Source organism: Odocoileus virginianus, unplaced genomic scaffold (genome assembly GCF_023699985.2).
Source record: "Odocoileus virginianus isolate 20LAN1187 ecotype Illinois unplaced genomic scaffold, Ovbor_1.2 Unplaced_Contig_26, whole genome shotgun sequence".
Taxonomy (NCBI): domain Eukaryota; kingdom Metazoa; phylum Chordata; class Mammalia; order Artiodactyla; family Cervidae; genus Odocoileus; species Odocoileus virginianus.
The window spans coordinates 451292-466141 of NW_027224343.1; the positions used below are offsets into that span (position 1 = coordinate 451292).

General features: G+C 44.3%; 1 protein-coding gene across 1 annotated transcript in view; it reads left to right on the forward strand.

Annotated features, from left to right (window-relative positions):
* PHLPP1 (PH domain and leucine rich repeat protein phosphatase 1) overlaps window positions 1–14850 on the forward strand; it is a 214777-nt gene that overhangs the window by 122601 nt on the left and 77326 nt on the right. The window contains exon 4 of the mRNA XM_020905594.2: window positions 8047–8213. Within this exon, the coding sequence (XP_020761253.2) occupies window positions 8047–8213 (167 nt within the window). The remainder of the gene's footprint in view (window positions 1–8046; window positions 8214–14850) is intronic.

Consider the following 14850-nt stretch of genomic DNA (forward strand, 5'->3'; position numbering starts at 1 on the left):
GAAGAGTTAAGTTCTTCTACTCTCTGGTCTGATTTATTTTATAAAGTAAGGAATACTAGAATAATTGAAAAAAATACCAGTGAACTCTCTAGGTTAAACATACCAGACCTTGTATGTTAGACTGGAACTTAAAACATTGAGGTGTTTGTATAATTTGTATTTTAAATAGAAAAACAAGTAGCTTGTTCCAAGGCTGTTGAGAACTGTTTCTGTTTAATGTGACTTTACCTTACTTCTTACAGTGGAAAGCTAGAGTGTGGGATGTTCGTGGTGGCGAGCTCGCCCCGCCCTTTGTGTGGGATGTTCGTGGTGGCGAGCTCGCCCCGCCCTTTGAGGAGGAGCTGCCCCCATGGGGGAGCGCGCCGAGGCGCTCTGGTGGTCCCGTTCTGAGGAGCTTGCTTACACGCATTCTGCCAATGAGGGAATGAGGAAGGACCTCTGAGTTCAGATTTGATCTCCACCCAAGCCAAGTCCTGTTTTTCTGTTCTTACTGAGAAACACAGTGGGATTTCTGTGTGTGGAAAGGAGGTAACTCTTAGGCCGGAGACCCGATGAGTAATGCTGGAGGGCTTGGGGACCTTCTTCGAGCTTCTTACCGTGCGTGTGACTCTGAGAGGGCGAGGCGCCAGGCCCGCATGTCTGGTTTCCGCCATCCCACGAGCTCCTGGGGGTGCGGTGCCAGTCCGCTTGGGGGCCTGCGAGGACCTGTCCATCTTGTCCCAAGAGGGGACCGTCAGCACTGGACAGCCGGGGGGCTCGGGGTCTGTGCCCTCTGCTTTGTGCCCCTCTGCACCGTGGCACATGCCTTTTTCAATTATACTTGTTAGGTATCTGTGCCTTCAAGGGACCCATGTTTTGAAGATGAAGAGCGTGTCTCTCCAGTATGTGTCCAGGGGCTGTTGCCGACAGGCAGGTGGTAAAGACGCTGACAGGGCGCCACTCCCCTCCACTCACCTGGCAGAGAGGTTGGGTGCCTGGCAGGAGCTCTGGGTCTAAGTTTCTCAGTACTGTTTCTCCTCATTGTTATGCGTGCTTAGTCGCTTCAGTCCTGTCTAACTCTGTGATGCTGTGGACTGTAACCCGCCAGGCTCCCCTGTCCATGGAATTCTTCAGGCAAGAATACTGGAGTGGTTGCCATTTCTTCCTCTAGAGGATCTTTCCCACCCAGGGATCGAACCCGCGTCTCCTGCATTGCAGGCAGGTTCTTTAGCGCTGAGCCCCTGGGGAAGCCCAGCTTTATTGTTACACCTTGGTCTTTTTACAGTGAGTTTTGTGTGTTTGCTTACCTGTCCAATTGGTCACCTGTTGATAACGCTTCTCTTCTCTCTCTCTCTCTCTCTCTCCTCCCTTCTTTCCTTTTCCAGCCTGCAGCTTTCTATCATTTTTATTCTTTGGTCCCTTAACTACACTTTGACGGTCCCTTCCAGTCTTAGGAAGCCCACTCTTGAGAAGCAGGCCCCTCCTGAACACGCGCACCTTTGGAGTCCCCACTCTGCTCTGTGCTTGGCTGTGACGGCCTCTCCAGGTCCGCTCTGTCTTCATGCATTTGATTACATCTGGTGGTTTAGAATACTGTGTAAATCTCTGTATTTTATTCCTTGGATTTTTAGCTATTTCGTACCATTTACTCATTTAAGGCAAAGAAATAATTCCCAATCCAGGAATCGAACCTGGGTTTGCTACATTGCAGGCTGACTCTTTACCATCTGAACCACCAGGGAAACCTAAAGAAATAATAAAATATCAGAACTTCAGGTAGGACTTACTAAATCCAAAATCGGTAGTTTGATATGACCCTATGAGGACATTACTAATGTATATGTTATAATTAATTTTATAGGAAGGTTTTCTGCATCTGCTGTTAAGTAGATTTTATGAAATGATAATGAATGCAGGATCAAGAAATGAGAGGTCATTGTGAAAAGGTCTGGAATCAAGTTAAGGCATTTCCTATGTTTGTAGAATTTTTTTTAAAAGAAATTATTGCATGTTTTGGAGCAGTGCCAGTTTAAAGTTTATTAAAATGGAAAAATCTTTGATATGAAGTATTAGAAAACTTTTATTGATGAGAATGAAATTGAAAGAGAGTACTTAGCTAGTAAAGATGAATAAACTCTATTCTAAATTTATATTCTCCTACATGTTTATGCCTTTCCAAAGCATTTGGAAGGGGGGAGCGGGGTAAGAATTAAAACTAAGTAAATTGAGGTTAAGAATTCTTTACAGAAATTTAGTAAACTCCCCAGAGACTCTCCCTATAGCCAGGGCATAATTTCCCAAAACACTGAAGGCTAGGCCAGATCAATTAATGACTCATAAAGCGTTTACAGCAATATTTTACTTTGCACAAGTGGAATTATTTATGCTGTTTCAGCTGCTTTGACCAAGCCTTTCAGAATCATTTTGTTTAATTTTGAGCCTGCTTTGTGCATAATAAGGATAAATAGTATTTCACTAAAGTATAGAGGGGACAAAAAAGTCATCTGGTTGTCATTCTGTATTTTCCCTTGCTGGTGAAAGATGATTGTCTACTAGGTGAATGGTAAGAATAACATGAGTGACATAGAGTGCAGGCTTGTTGCAAAGGGAAGGTAATAATTTCCGAAGCACAGAGTGAGGATGGGTTAGGGCTAGGAGACAGGCACTGTTGAGAAACGTAACCCGCCCAGACTCAGAGCAGACATCGCTGAGAGAAGGGTCCTAACAGCTGGCAAAGAGACGACCGAGGAAAGTGTCCCGCTGAGTGGGATGTTAGAAATGTATGGAAGCCTAGTTAGGTAATCTGGAAAGTTTGTTGTTCGTATTACCATATTTTTATGGTTTATCTGCAGTGTTCTTTGGGGAACTAATTCGAGGGCCTGGTGAGCTTTCTGTTCATATGTGCTCATACGTTCGAACCCTCAAGCTGGAAGAGAAGACTACTTGAGCCCGTTCTTTGCAGCCCCGTGGACTGTCCCCACCGGTCTCCTCTGTCCATGGCAAGAGTACTGAGGTGTGTTGCCATTTCCTTCTCCAGAGGATCTTCCTGATTCAAGGATCAAACCCATGTCCCGTGCATCTCCTGCATTGGCAGGTGGATTCTTTTACCACTGGGAAGCTATGGTTGGGATTCATGTGCATTTTAATGTATCTCCCAACATGTGTAGGCTCATGGGGAAAAATATCCCATTTGATTTACTTTAAATTATTAGCCTCAAAATTTTTTGTCATTGTTAGTACAAACTAGCACTGATTTCCCAAGCGATGGTGACTTGAACTGATCTTCTGAAAACTGACGTTGGTCTATGAGGGATGACATCAAACTGTCTTTGCTCTGGGCTGAGGGCTCTGTTAGGATTTGACCGTGGCAGTTACAGGAGCCTCCCTCTGGGTAGGACTTGAACTTGAGGCTGTCATTCAGACTCTGTGTGGCTGGGCTTTCACCATGCAACCTTGGGCAGACCCTTTAACCTTCATCTTTGAAGTGGAGATCAGTCCTTACTGTGCTGAGTTATTGTGAAGATGAAATTAAAAGACACTTGCTCCTTGGAAGGAAAGCTATGACAAACCTAGACAGCATATTAAAAAGCAGAGACATCACTTTTGCCAACAAAGGTCCATATAGTCAAAGCTGTGGTTTTTCCAGTAGTCATGTATAGATGTGAGAGTTGGACCATAAAGAAGGTTGAGCACCAAAGAATTGATGCTTTTGAACTGTGGTGCTGGAGAAGACTCTTGAGAGTTCCTTGGACAGCAAGGAGATCCAACCAGTCCATCCTAAAGGAGATCAGTCCTGGGTGTTCATTGGAAGGACTGATGTTGAAGCTGAAAGTCCAATACTTTGGCCACCTCATGCGAAGAGCTGACTCATTAGAAAAGACCCTGATGCTGGGAAAGATTGAGGGCAGGAGGAGAAGGGGACGACAGAGGATGAGATGGTTGGAAGGCATCACCAACTCAATGGACATGAGTTTGAGTAAACTCAGGGAGTTGGTAATGGACAGGGAGCCCTGGCGTGCTGCAGTCCACAGGGTCGCAGAGAATTGGACACGACTGAAGCAACTGGACAACCACCACAATAAAAGGCTACTTGCTGTGAAGTGTACAGAGGTGGCTTTCTCATTTATTTCTTATTTTGAGGAAGATCTTAGATTTAATAGGTGCTGTGTAGGCCTCTTTGGTTAGACCTATTGGTTGTTCTTTCATTTGGGAGTTGTGCTCTTTGTGATGGCGCCCTTACCTGCCCAGGCTGATCTATGGGGAAGCCCTTAAATCTCCTTTATTGCAGGGCCTGGCACAGGGCAGAGGTGCCACTCATGGTTCGGTTCTCGTGGTCGCCTTGGCCGCCCACTGCCGTCAGGACACATCTGGTTTCTGCTCTCCATCCCTGCCCCCGTTCCGCCGTGATCCCCACAGGCCTCTTGCTTGCTGAGCTTTCGTCCTGAGCCGTCCTCCCCCTGGTTTCCAGCAGGAACAGGCTTGCGGTCCAGAATGAGGAAAGAAATCAAATCCGACTTGACATTTAATCATTATCTTGTAGTTGTCCAAAGAGAGTACTTATTCAGCCTGATGCTTCAGCCAAAAGGGGAATGTGTCCTCTGCAGAGGACTCCCTGGTGGAGGAACGCCCGGCCGGGCCGGCGGCTGGTGAGAGAGGAGGGCGGTGAAGCGGCGCCGTGTCAGCCTCCCAGAAGGCGCTCCCAAGGGAGGGCTGCGCTGAACGCGGGGCACAGCCCGCTGAGTGTGGGGCACAGCCCGCTGTGAGCCGGCCGGGCCAAGGCCCCCTCTGTGCGCGTAACAGTCAGAGACAGAGACTCTTGTCTTGCACGATGGCCCATTTTGCTGAAGCTGGAATCTTTACAGTGACCTCAAAGGAGCTGCAGGATCTCCTTACCTTTTTACTGATGTTTTTATATTGAGATCACGTTGCTTTTTTCTCAGTTAAACGCGCACACACAGAAGAGCACAAAGAATAATATTACAGTTCCTGGTTGTCTAACATTCTGACATGCGTGTGTGTTAAGTCGCTTCAGTCATATCCAACTCTTTGGGACCGCATGGACTGTAGCCCACCAGGCCCTTCTGTCCATGGGATTCTCCAGGCAGGAATACTGCAGTGGGTTGCCATGCCCTCCTCCAGGGGTTCAAACCCTTGTCTCTTATGTCTCCCGCATTGGCAGACAGATTCTTTACCACTAGTGCCATCTGGGAAGACGTAGTTCCTCCATACTTTCTATTCTTATTATAAAGTGAATAAACATTATAGATAAATTCCAGATTTCCTGTCTTTCCTTTCCTATTTTCATTTCCCTCCTTGCTTCCCTGGAGGCGGTCGCTGTCATTAATTTGACATATGATCAGTGTATGTGCTGTGTTTAGTCGCTCAGTCGTGTCCAAGTCTTTGTGATCCCATGGACTGTAGCCCGCCAGGCTCCTCTGTCCATGGGATTCTCCAGGCAAGAATACTGGAGTGGGTAGCCTTTCCCTTCTCCAGGGTATCTTCCCAAGCCCAGGGACTGAACCCAGGTCTCCCGCATTGCAGCTGGATTCTTTACCATCTGAGTGATCTGGGAATGATCAGTGTATTTAGTGTGTAGCTTTATTGCACAGATAACTATTCATGCATAATATATGGAATCATTGTATGTATTAAAATTTTTTTCATGAATGACATTATACTGTATGTAAAATTTTACAGCTTGTGTTTTTGATTTATTTATTTTGGGCTTGAGTTTCTTTTTTAAGGAATCCAGGTTGATATATACAAATCTGGTTCTGTCATTTTAACTGCAGCTCTAAGTGGCAGGCTCGCTCGCTCTCTTGGGTTCAGAATGTGTATCCCAGAGAAGGCCTTGAGTTAGCCTGGCATGGGTCACATGCCAGTCCCCGATGGATCAGTTTGTGGGTTCAGCAGTGTGGCTGGGATGGCTGGAGCTGTGTGCACACACCTCCCGCCCTGGGAGCAACAGACTGCAGCTCCCTCCAGGGTCATGTGCATCTGAAGGCTTGTTACAGGAAGACGTGGAAAAGGGTTTGGGGCAGGGGGAAACAGAGATTGCCACGTGAGGGTCAGCCTTGAGCTTGGACATCAGGTCCTCTGGGGAGCCTTCTGTGGCTCCTTAGATCATGCTCTGTGCCCTTGCCCTTAACGATTATTGAAACTTTTGTCATAGAGTGTATTAATTGGGAAGATGCCCTGGGAGAAGAAAATGGCCACCCACTCTAGTACTCTTGCCTGGGAAATCCCATGGACAGAGGAGCCTGGTGGGCTGCAGTCACAGGGTCACAAAAGGGTCAGGCCCAGCGCTGTGAGCAAGCAGCAGCACCAACCGCAGGCAGTGCTCGCCCTCCTCCCGGGCGCCCTCCTCCCGGGGCGCCCTCCCTGGGCCACGGGGCCTCTGTTCTGCGCCGGCCCCTCAGCAGGCGGAAGGCCCGAGACCCCAGGCGTCCTCCACAGGTGTGCTCCTGGGTGAGTCCAGTAACCCTTTCAGCCTTACTTCTCATAAATGTGCTTCCGCCAGGGGATCTTGTGTGGCCGTGGCAGGTTTGTACCTGCCTTGCAGGCCCATTAAATTCTGGCCTTTTTTCCACATCATTTGATTTGCGTGGGTGACCTGCCCCTGTTTTGGATTTTCTTTTTCTTACTTAAGGGTGAAAATTCAAGAGAAGATGAAATTGCTGAAACGCGAACTCAGACTTACTTTGTAAAATCTTTTGAGTTGAGCCCTGCCAACCCTTTTCCATCCCACTGTCCCCTTAGCTTTCACAGTTCCTTTCCAACCTCAAACGTGCCATCAGCAGTGTTTGTCATGCAGATTTACTCCTGAATACCTTTTTTTAGCATCAGAAGAATGTGGGTTCGGTGAATGTAAGCTTTATTTGGAAGTAGGCTTAGCAACCATAAATGGTCATAGCAGTCACCAGTTACTGAGTGCTGTCTCTGAGCCAGCTGTGTAGATGTAGGTGCCATCTTCATGCCTGTTAAACAGGTGAGAAAGTGAGAGTTTGGAGAACTCAGTGGTGCACTCAGGTTCTCTCAGCTCTGGACTGAGGGAACCAGAGCTAACCCCCCTGAGAGCCATGTTCTGCTGCCTTTTGTAATCAGGAAAGAGTGAAGCAGGGGTTTGCTAATAGAAAAGGGCATCAGACTGATCACAGATAAGGAGTGGAGTTTTTTCCATAAAGCTTTGGTGAAGATGAAGAGCATGAGGAGGTATCAACCCAGATCCTAGAACAGTAACCCCACAGCCTTGGTGAGGCAAGGGGAGTGAAGCTGTCAGTGGTCCTGAAGCCTGTCCCTGGCAAAGCTCGGCACCGTGGTTCCCAGCATATGCAACAGAGAAGCGCAGGGCGCCCAGTGCTCTTTCTGCCTCCAGCATGCCCTGTAGCCCTGGGACTCTGGCAGTCGTAGGAGTCATTTAACTGGGGATACTTTGAATATGTGGATAAACATTTAGACGTACAGTAAATTTCACTTAGGTTACCTACAAGAAGCAAAACTGACATTGTGGGAGACATGACTGGAAAAATTTATAACAGGCAAGCAGTGGTATCTGATTATATGCTGCTGTTATTATTAAAGGTACATGCAAGGCCACTGAGCGTGCTTTTCTGTGTGCTGTTTTTAAATCCATATTTTCAGGGGCTTTTGTTTAAGTTCAGTCTAGATCTTAGTGTCTGTCTTCCAACCCTGTATTTACTCTAAGGTCTTAACATTGTTTAGCTTTGAATTCTCTTTCCGTGAATGTGTTCAGGAACATGACCCCTGTGGTTGAAGGGATTACGGGTATCACTAAACCTGATAAGATAATCTGTGCTCTTTGTCACCTGTCTCCTATACTAGGTCACTGTAAGCACCTTCCTGGGGGACACTATTTCCTGCCTTGGTTAATGCTTTAATCCTTTGCTCAGTTCTGTCTAAATACTCTTGGTTTAGATTTGAATAATGGTGCTAATTGCATAGCGAGTCTGTGTTCCCAAATGAGGTTAACTTGTTTCTGTCTGTGGAAAGCAGTTACAGGGTAAAGGATGCTTTGAGAACTGAACTGTGGTTTTTATCCCCCTGTAGGTCGCGTCACAGCGCATTAGCTCAGTGGACCTCTCCTGTTGTAGCTTGGAGCATCTGCCTGCCAACCTCTTTTACAGCCAGGACCTCACTCATCTCAATTTAAAACAGAACTTTCTAAGGCAGAATCCCAGTCTACCAACTGCAAGGGGGCTCAGCGAACTGCAAAGGTGAGCGTGCAGAAGCGGGTGGATAATTAGGAAGGGGAGGAGATGTCAGCTTCTGATTGTTTCTTGACTATTTTGAGTGAAAATGCTGCAGTGGGTAACCTTTCTCTTTCAGAGGGCCTGGTAGTAGGACTTTGGTAGTGAAGACACTATCAGTTCTCATTCTGAAATTTTTTTCAGGGTCCCTGCCTTTGAAATGAATGATTTAGATATTCATTAACTGGATACATTTGTACAAGAAGAACATTTCTCCTAAACCACTTGTATTTCTTAACCAATCTACAAATGCATCTGGGATTGATATTTGGTGTGTTACTTCTGAACTATAGGGGTTTGGTCAGATACTTTGAAAATTTACAAAAAGGTCAGTTTTTTCCATGAAAAGATGTTTCCTTCAAAATCTAAGAACTAAAGTTTAAATCCATTAATACCACATCATCTGGGTGATTGGTGTATAGGTTTCAAGAGTCACATGGTAAATGAAAAGGGTCTGCTCTTTCATAACTAGAGGGCGGGGACTTTACATCTTTGTGAAACAGATTGAAGGATGTACCAAATTAATTTCATTTTCTTTTTTTTTTGATCAATCTTGATTCTGTGGTAAATAAATAAAGCCTCTGATGCTTACGTATTTGTTGCAAATATATGAGACAATAACTCCAGAAGGATATAACTTTTAAAGAAAGAACAAATAGTTCATTTGTTTGTAAATGCCTGTTAATGATCAGAGATTTAGCTATGATCATTAATCATTGTGATTATGTGTTTATGATCTTTAACATCTAGAAAGAATAATCCATTAAGTATTAATATGAAGTTTGTGTGGATATGTTAGAGAAGGGAAGAGTGTTTCAATTGTCTTTTCAGATGACTGTGAATATTCTTCTTTGATATGCTCAGTTGCTAAGTTGTGTCCGACTCTTCGTGACCCTGTGGATTGTAGTCCGCCAGGCAAGAATACTGCAGTGGGTTGCCATTTCCTTCTCCAGGGGATCTTCCTGGCCCAGGGATTGAACCTGGGTCTCCTGCATTGCAGGCAGATTTAAGTGGTAATTTCTTACATGTGGATTTCAATGTGGAATGTAAAACCCTTTCAGTAGACTTTTAAAATTCTTTTACATTAGGATCCACTGGTGTTTCTCGCACTTCGAATGGATCTTTGCCCATACATCATTTCATTGCATTAAATATTGATCATTTGGAAATACTGGTTTGTTGGCATGATACAGATATTCCAAATGTTAACATTCTTCGTTATGAAGTTTCAAGGAATGGTCACTGTTAATATCACCACTGATCTCATCAGAAAAAATCTTGAAGTATTGGGAAGTTGTCAGGCTCACTGGGGAAACGAGTTTTCCAGCATTTTAAATTTCAGTTGAAAGCTTGAAGGCTACCCTTGGCAACGAATGCTGTCAGTTGTTTTTCCTGAAGTGACCTTCTCACTTCATTGTAGAGAAAACGTCTGCCAAGTACCCAAGTCTGAATACTGAGTTTGTCAGTTGTGCTTTCAAGTGAAAGTGGTGTTCCATGAACATTGTGACCAGTTTGACTCACAATTCAAATAATCGTACAAGTGTTTTCCTTGGGATAATGGTACACTGAATGTGGCAGAGTGCTTTATGTGCACTTCCCATTTTATCACCCAGAAGATGAAAAAGATGCACACAAGGGTCGAGGTGTAATGCATGTAACTGTCTTGCCTCCTCATGTGCAATTTTAAAGTAAAAGTGGTGCTGCGCATTTTTTAAGAGAGTATTTTGGCTCTGAATGGCGGGCAGAGAAGAGCCCTGTGACAGCAGAAGCGGTTTGGTGCCTCAGTGAGCTGGCCCCCGCGCAGTGAGAGCCCCAGAAAGCTGTGCTCGCGCGCTTCCTCCTTCCTCCCTGGAGCTCCGGGCACAGTGAGGGGGCCGCAGGGGCTTCTGAGCCTAGGTGTTATATGCCCTGTGCCCTGACGACACTGTTTTTACTGACTCTCCTGTAATAAAGTTACTGTGATTTTTTTTGTTTGTTTTGTTTTTTTGCTAAAGGGTAATATCATGATTTAGTGTGTTTTGGGCATTTGAAATTTTTATTTGAAGTATTTTTGTGTATTTCCCATCAAGAATTTTGCATCATGCTCTTCAGTCCTGCCATCTTAGAACAGGAAGGGGCATCAGAATTTATCCAAACCAGCACTTTCATCTTGGAGATGAGGTGGAGGAAGATGTGAAATGCCAAAATCAGGCTAGCATTTACCTTCTGGGAGGCGGTTAAGGGGATGTGATTCAGGAATGGTTTGAAGAGGGTTTCAACTGCATCCATAATGTTTATTTCTTTAAAAAAAGTTAGAGACAAATAGGCAAAGTGTTAAAAATGTTAATATTTGAAAAGCTGAATAGTACATACTAGAATGATCATTATTGTGTTCTGTATTTTCCTATTTGTATATTTCATAATAATCCAAATATTAAAACCTAAACAAAAAGAAAATCAAAATGCTCCTAATAACATAGGGAAATATGATAGCCCCAGAGTCAACATTTATGGACTAAATAAATAAATCTCTGGGTAGAGGGGGGCATTGCCTTGCCTGTTGATGTTTTAGAAGCTCCTGATCGATCCCCCATGTCTATTGATTCCTAATCTGTAAATAGCTTTTCAGTGCATCCTCCCTTCTGCTCTGCTTCCCATCCCTCAGCACACACCCTCCAACTGGCTGTCAGCTCTCACCTGAACTGCTGCGGAAGCTGTGGAGAAACGGTGTCTTACCGTCGTCTTCCCGCTGCAGCTCACCCTCCTTCGTTTTCTTGCCTTCTGTTTTGTGCCTTTCTTGGTTTTGTTTCGTATTTTAAAAAATTTAAACTTTTGTCCCATCAAAGTAATATTTTATATAAATTAGCACGAAATCTTGCAGTAAGACAAGAAATAGGTGCTTGGAACTCCAGCCCCTCCTACCACGTCCTGTCCGCTAGACAGCTACTTCTGATCCTCAGGGCTCCCTGCTTGCTGTCTTCTCCAGCTTCCCAGATAGTATGTATCTGCTGCTGTTTTTGAACTTTTCGTTATTGGACCGCGCTTGACATCGCTGTGGAGAGTGGCGATTTGCGTCTCCTCCCTGTCTCCCGGCCACAGCTCCTCTCACTCTCTGGGTGTGTAGGTGTCGATGTTCGGTTAAGGGTGTTGAAGGCTGACGTCGCTTTGAGCGTGCAACTGTAATTCATCCCTGAGGCACTTAAATGTGGCTGGTTAGTGGCATAGAGATGAGTGTCCTTTTCTTTTTCTCTAGTGCTGTCAAGGTGACAGAACTCTAACCCTCTTCTCAGCCCTCTGTTCGTGGAGACTTCTTCCTTCCTGGAGCAGCATGGGTGCTGCTCAGGAGGTCTGGTGCCCACCTGTTGTCCTGGGGTGTCTTTCACCGTTTTCCTGGCAATGCCCTTTTCGTCTCTCGTGTGTTTTTGATAAGTTGTCCTGTATCTAGTGATTCTTGCTTGGTTTACTCCTCTTTTTTAATGGAAAATCTTCTAGGATCTTCCTGAGAAAGGGGACATGGGAGACAAAATTTATTGCATCCTTTGTATCTCTAAAAATATTTTCTCACATGTTTGACAATTTGACTGGTTTCTGGATAGGAAAACATGTTTCCTCAGGACTTTGAAGCCAGTGCACCGTTGTTTTTTTGTTTCTACAGTTGCTATTAAAAAGTGTTATACTCTTCTGATCCCTGTCTTTGTAGACCTCCTCCCCCCCTTCCCCCCACCCCCTGCTTTTTTTTTAAAACAACCCTAAAGAGGTTTTAGTGTTTTCTTTTTTGGCACTCTTCATTTCAGTCACTATGATGAACACTTGATCTGAAAAAAAAAAACCAAAAAACATGCCCTTCAGTTCTGGGAAACTTTCTCGTATTTTGTGATACTCTCTCCCCTTTTATTTTCTCTTTTTTCCCTTTGATCCTGCCTCTGAATTCCTATGAGTTAGGCAGGACCTCATCGTTTGTCCTCTGATGCTCTAATTTTCCTCTGTCTTAATGCCCTACTTTTAACGAGGTTTCTCTACTTTATCTTAACCTTCTGAATTTCTGCTGTCCTTATTTTTCAAGAGGTCTTTCTTTGTGTGTTTAATTTCTGTGCATTTTAGCAGAATTCTGTCCCCACTCACTCCCTTCCCTGCAATGGGTGCATTTCTTCCTTTTCTGAGGATGTATCTTTTGCTGTCTTGGTTTCTTTCTTCCTGTTTGTGTAGGTGTCTGACTTTTATGTTAGGAACTTGACTTCACTGCTGATCCTTAGGGCTTCCCAGGTGGTGCTAGTGGTAAAGAACCTGCCTGCCAATGGAGGAGACGCAGCGGTCTTGGGTTCCATCCCTGAGTTGGGAAGATCCCCTGGAGGCGATCATGGCAACCAACTCCAGTGTTCTTGTCTAGAGAATCCCATGGACAGAAGAGTCTGGCAGGCTACAGTCCGTGGGATTGTGAAGAGTCAGACACGATTGAAGTGACAGCACGCACAGTGATCCTCTCTCTGCTCCTCTTTAAAGGGAGCCCCTGAGAAGTGAGTCGGGTGCCAGGGTCTGTGAGTGAGGCCTCTCCTCCTTGCATCTTCACAGCACGGCTGTCGAGGGTGAGCCTTGTGGCTTCGTTGGGGAACTTCCAAAGACAGTATCTGTGGGTCTTCTCCCTGGGGTGAGTCAGTGTTATTTAGGGCAGTCCTTTGGTCTTCTACCTGGGCAGAGCATGCCGGGGTCCAGGGAGTGCAGTAGAGAAAGAGCTGGAATCTCAGAGCTCAGTGTGTGGATTCGTGTTTGATCCCCTGCTTTCAGAACAGTGTTCTCTGCTCTCCCTGGTGTCTTTGAGCCAGAGCTCAGTTTCCTCCAGGGAATAAACTGTCTCCTGCTGGAATTGGGGAGAGGACCTGGTGTCTCATATTATTCCTTATATAATCTTTCGAAAGTCTTCCTGTAGAAGTATAACGAAGGTACAGATTGATAGTTTTCCACAAAGGAAGCACGTGTGACCAGTGCTCGTGCTGAGAAATAGAAGCTGCTAGTACCCCGTGCCCTGCGCTCAGTCCCTGAGGATGGCCACTGTCCCCACTGCTGTACAGTAGCTCTGCCTGTTTTTGTTGATAATATATGTGAGTCGTATAGTATGTACTTGTTGATAATATATGTGAGTCGTATAGTATGTACTTGTGTCCAGCATCTTTCATTTGCATTTTTAAAAGCAGAAAAAAACATATCAAGTTACATATTATCAGCTTGCACTGTATAGTATGTAGTTTTAATATGAAGCTGTAACTCTGATTTAAGGTGGAACACTTTTCAGGTTTTCACTGCCAGCCAAGCTTTGTTAAGCTTCTGTGGCGTTACGTGTTGGGGAGACAGACTGAGGGGGCTTGGTTTGTGGGGTCTGAGCGTTTGGTGAGGATGATGTTGTGTTTCCTTTTGTTAAAAACAAAACAAAGCAACAACAGCAACACAACCCCTAGGCTTTAATACGGTTTATTTACCACCACATCCTAATGTGAGATTTTTGTCTCCCATCCCCATTATCCATGAAGGATTTTATTGCTAAGGTTTCAGAGTAGTAAGTTATATGTCTCTCTGTACATGCACACAGGTGTTCGATACTAGGAATTGAAATTATATACATTTAAAACTCAATTGCACTTCAGAAAGCACTAATGTAGCTTATTCAGGGTCGTACAGTCAGTATGGTATTTGTGAATGTGCCATGTATTTAATTTCTTGTTTTTAGTTGTATGTTGAAGGAATTTTTGTTCATCTGCAGTGTGTGTTTCACAGGGAATATGTTAGAGAAGAACCAAAGGATAATTTATTTTTAAGTTTTTACCAAATCTCAAGGGATGAATTTATAGGTTACAGTGTTAGGGCAGATATCCAGAGAAAAACTTTACGTATAATGCATTTATAACAGGCATTGTGAGACTTCTTCTTTTAACCACATATCCCCCTAATTATTCTTTCTATTGCAAATTCTCACCTTAAACAAATGGGCAATTTTCAGGGAGCATTTAAAGCGGCATTTGCCGCAGCATTCTAACTCTGGAAAGGTGGCATGCTGATGTCCACACACAGGCCAGCAGTTTCAGAGAAAACATTGTTCTTGGGACTCCCGGTGTTTGTTTTTCCTTTATTGGCAGTGGGGCGCTTCAGTTAGTTTTCAAAAATAGAGGAGAGGCAAAATCAGAGTAATATTTGGTAGTTTTTGTGGTTTCTTTCTGGATTCTGTATGTTACTAATAATTACAGTGCATTATTTACCTCTATTTTGTAAGTAGATACTATTTCACTTATATTAACTGTATTCCACTTAGATGTTACAGGTGGTATTAGTCCTAAGATTGTTATTATTTATGATGGAAAATTGTTGTAATAAAATCTATTATTTCTTTGTAAAGTCAATGAAGAGGATGAGTTTTTGCTGGCTTAAATTCAAGGAATATAATTTTCCTTCCCGTGTCTTAGTTTTATTGTTTTGAACATGGTATCAAAGCAGTGTGAACGTATCTATACTAAATGACATTGGTGTTCAAACATTTAGATGTACTTTCACATTAAAAGAGCTGAATCTGTCACTTACTGAAGTTTCGTGGGTAGTCGTGTTGCACTGACAGATCTGAAGTTTGTAGGGGGGTTCTGTC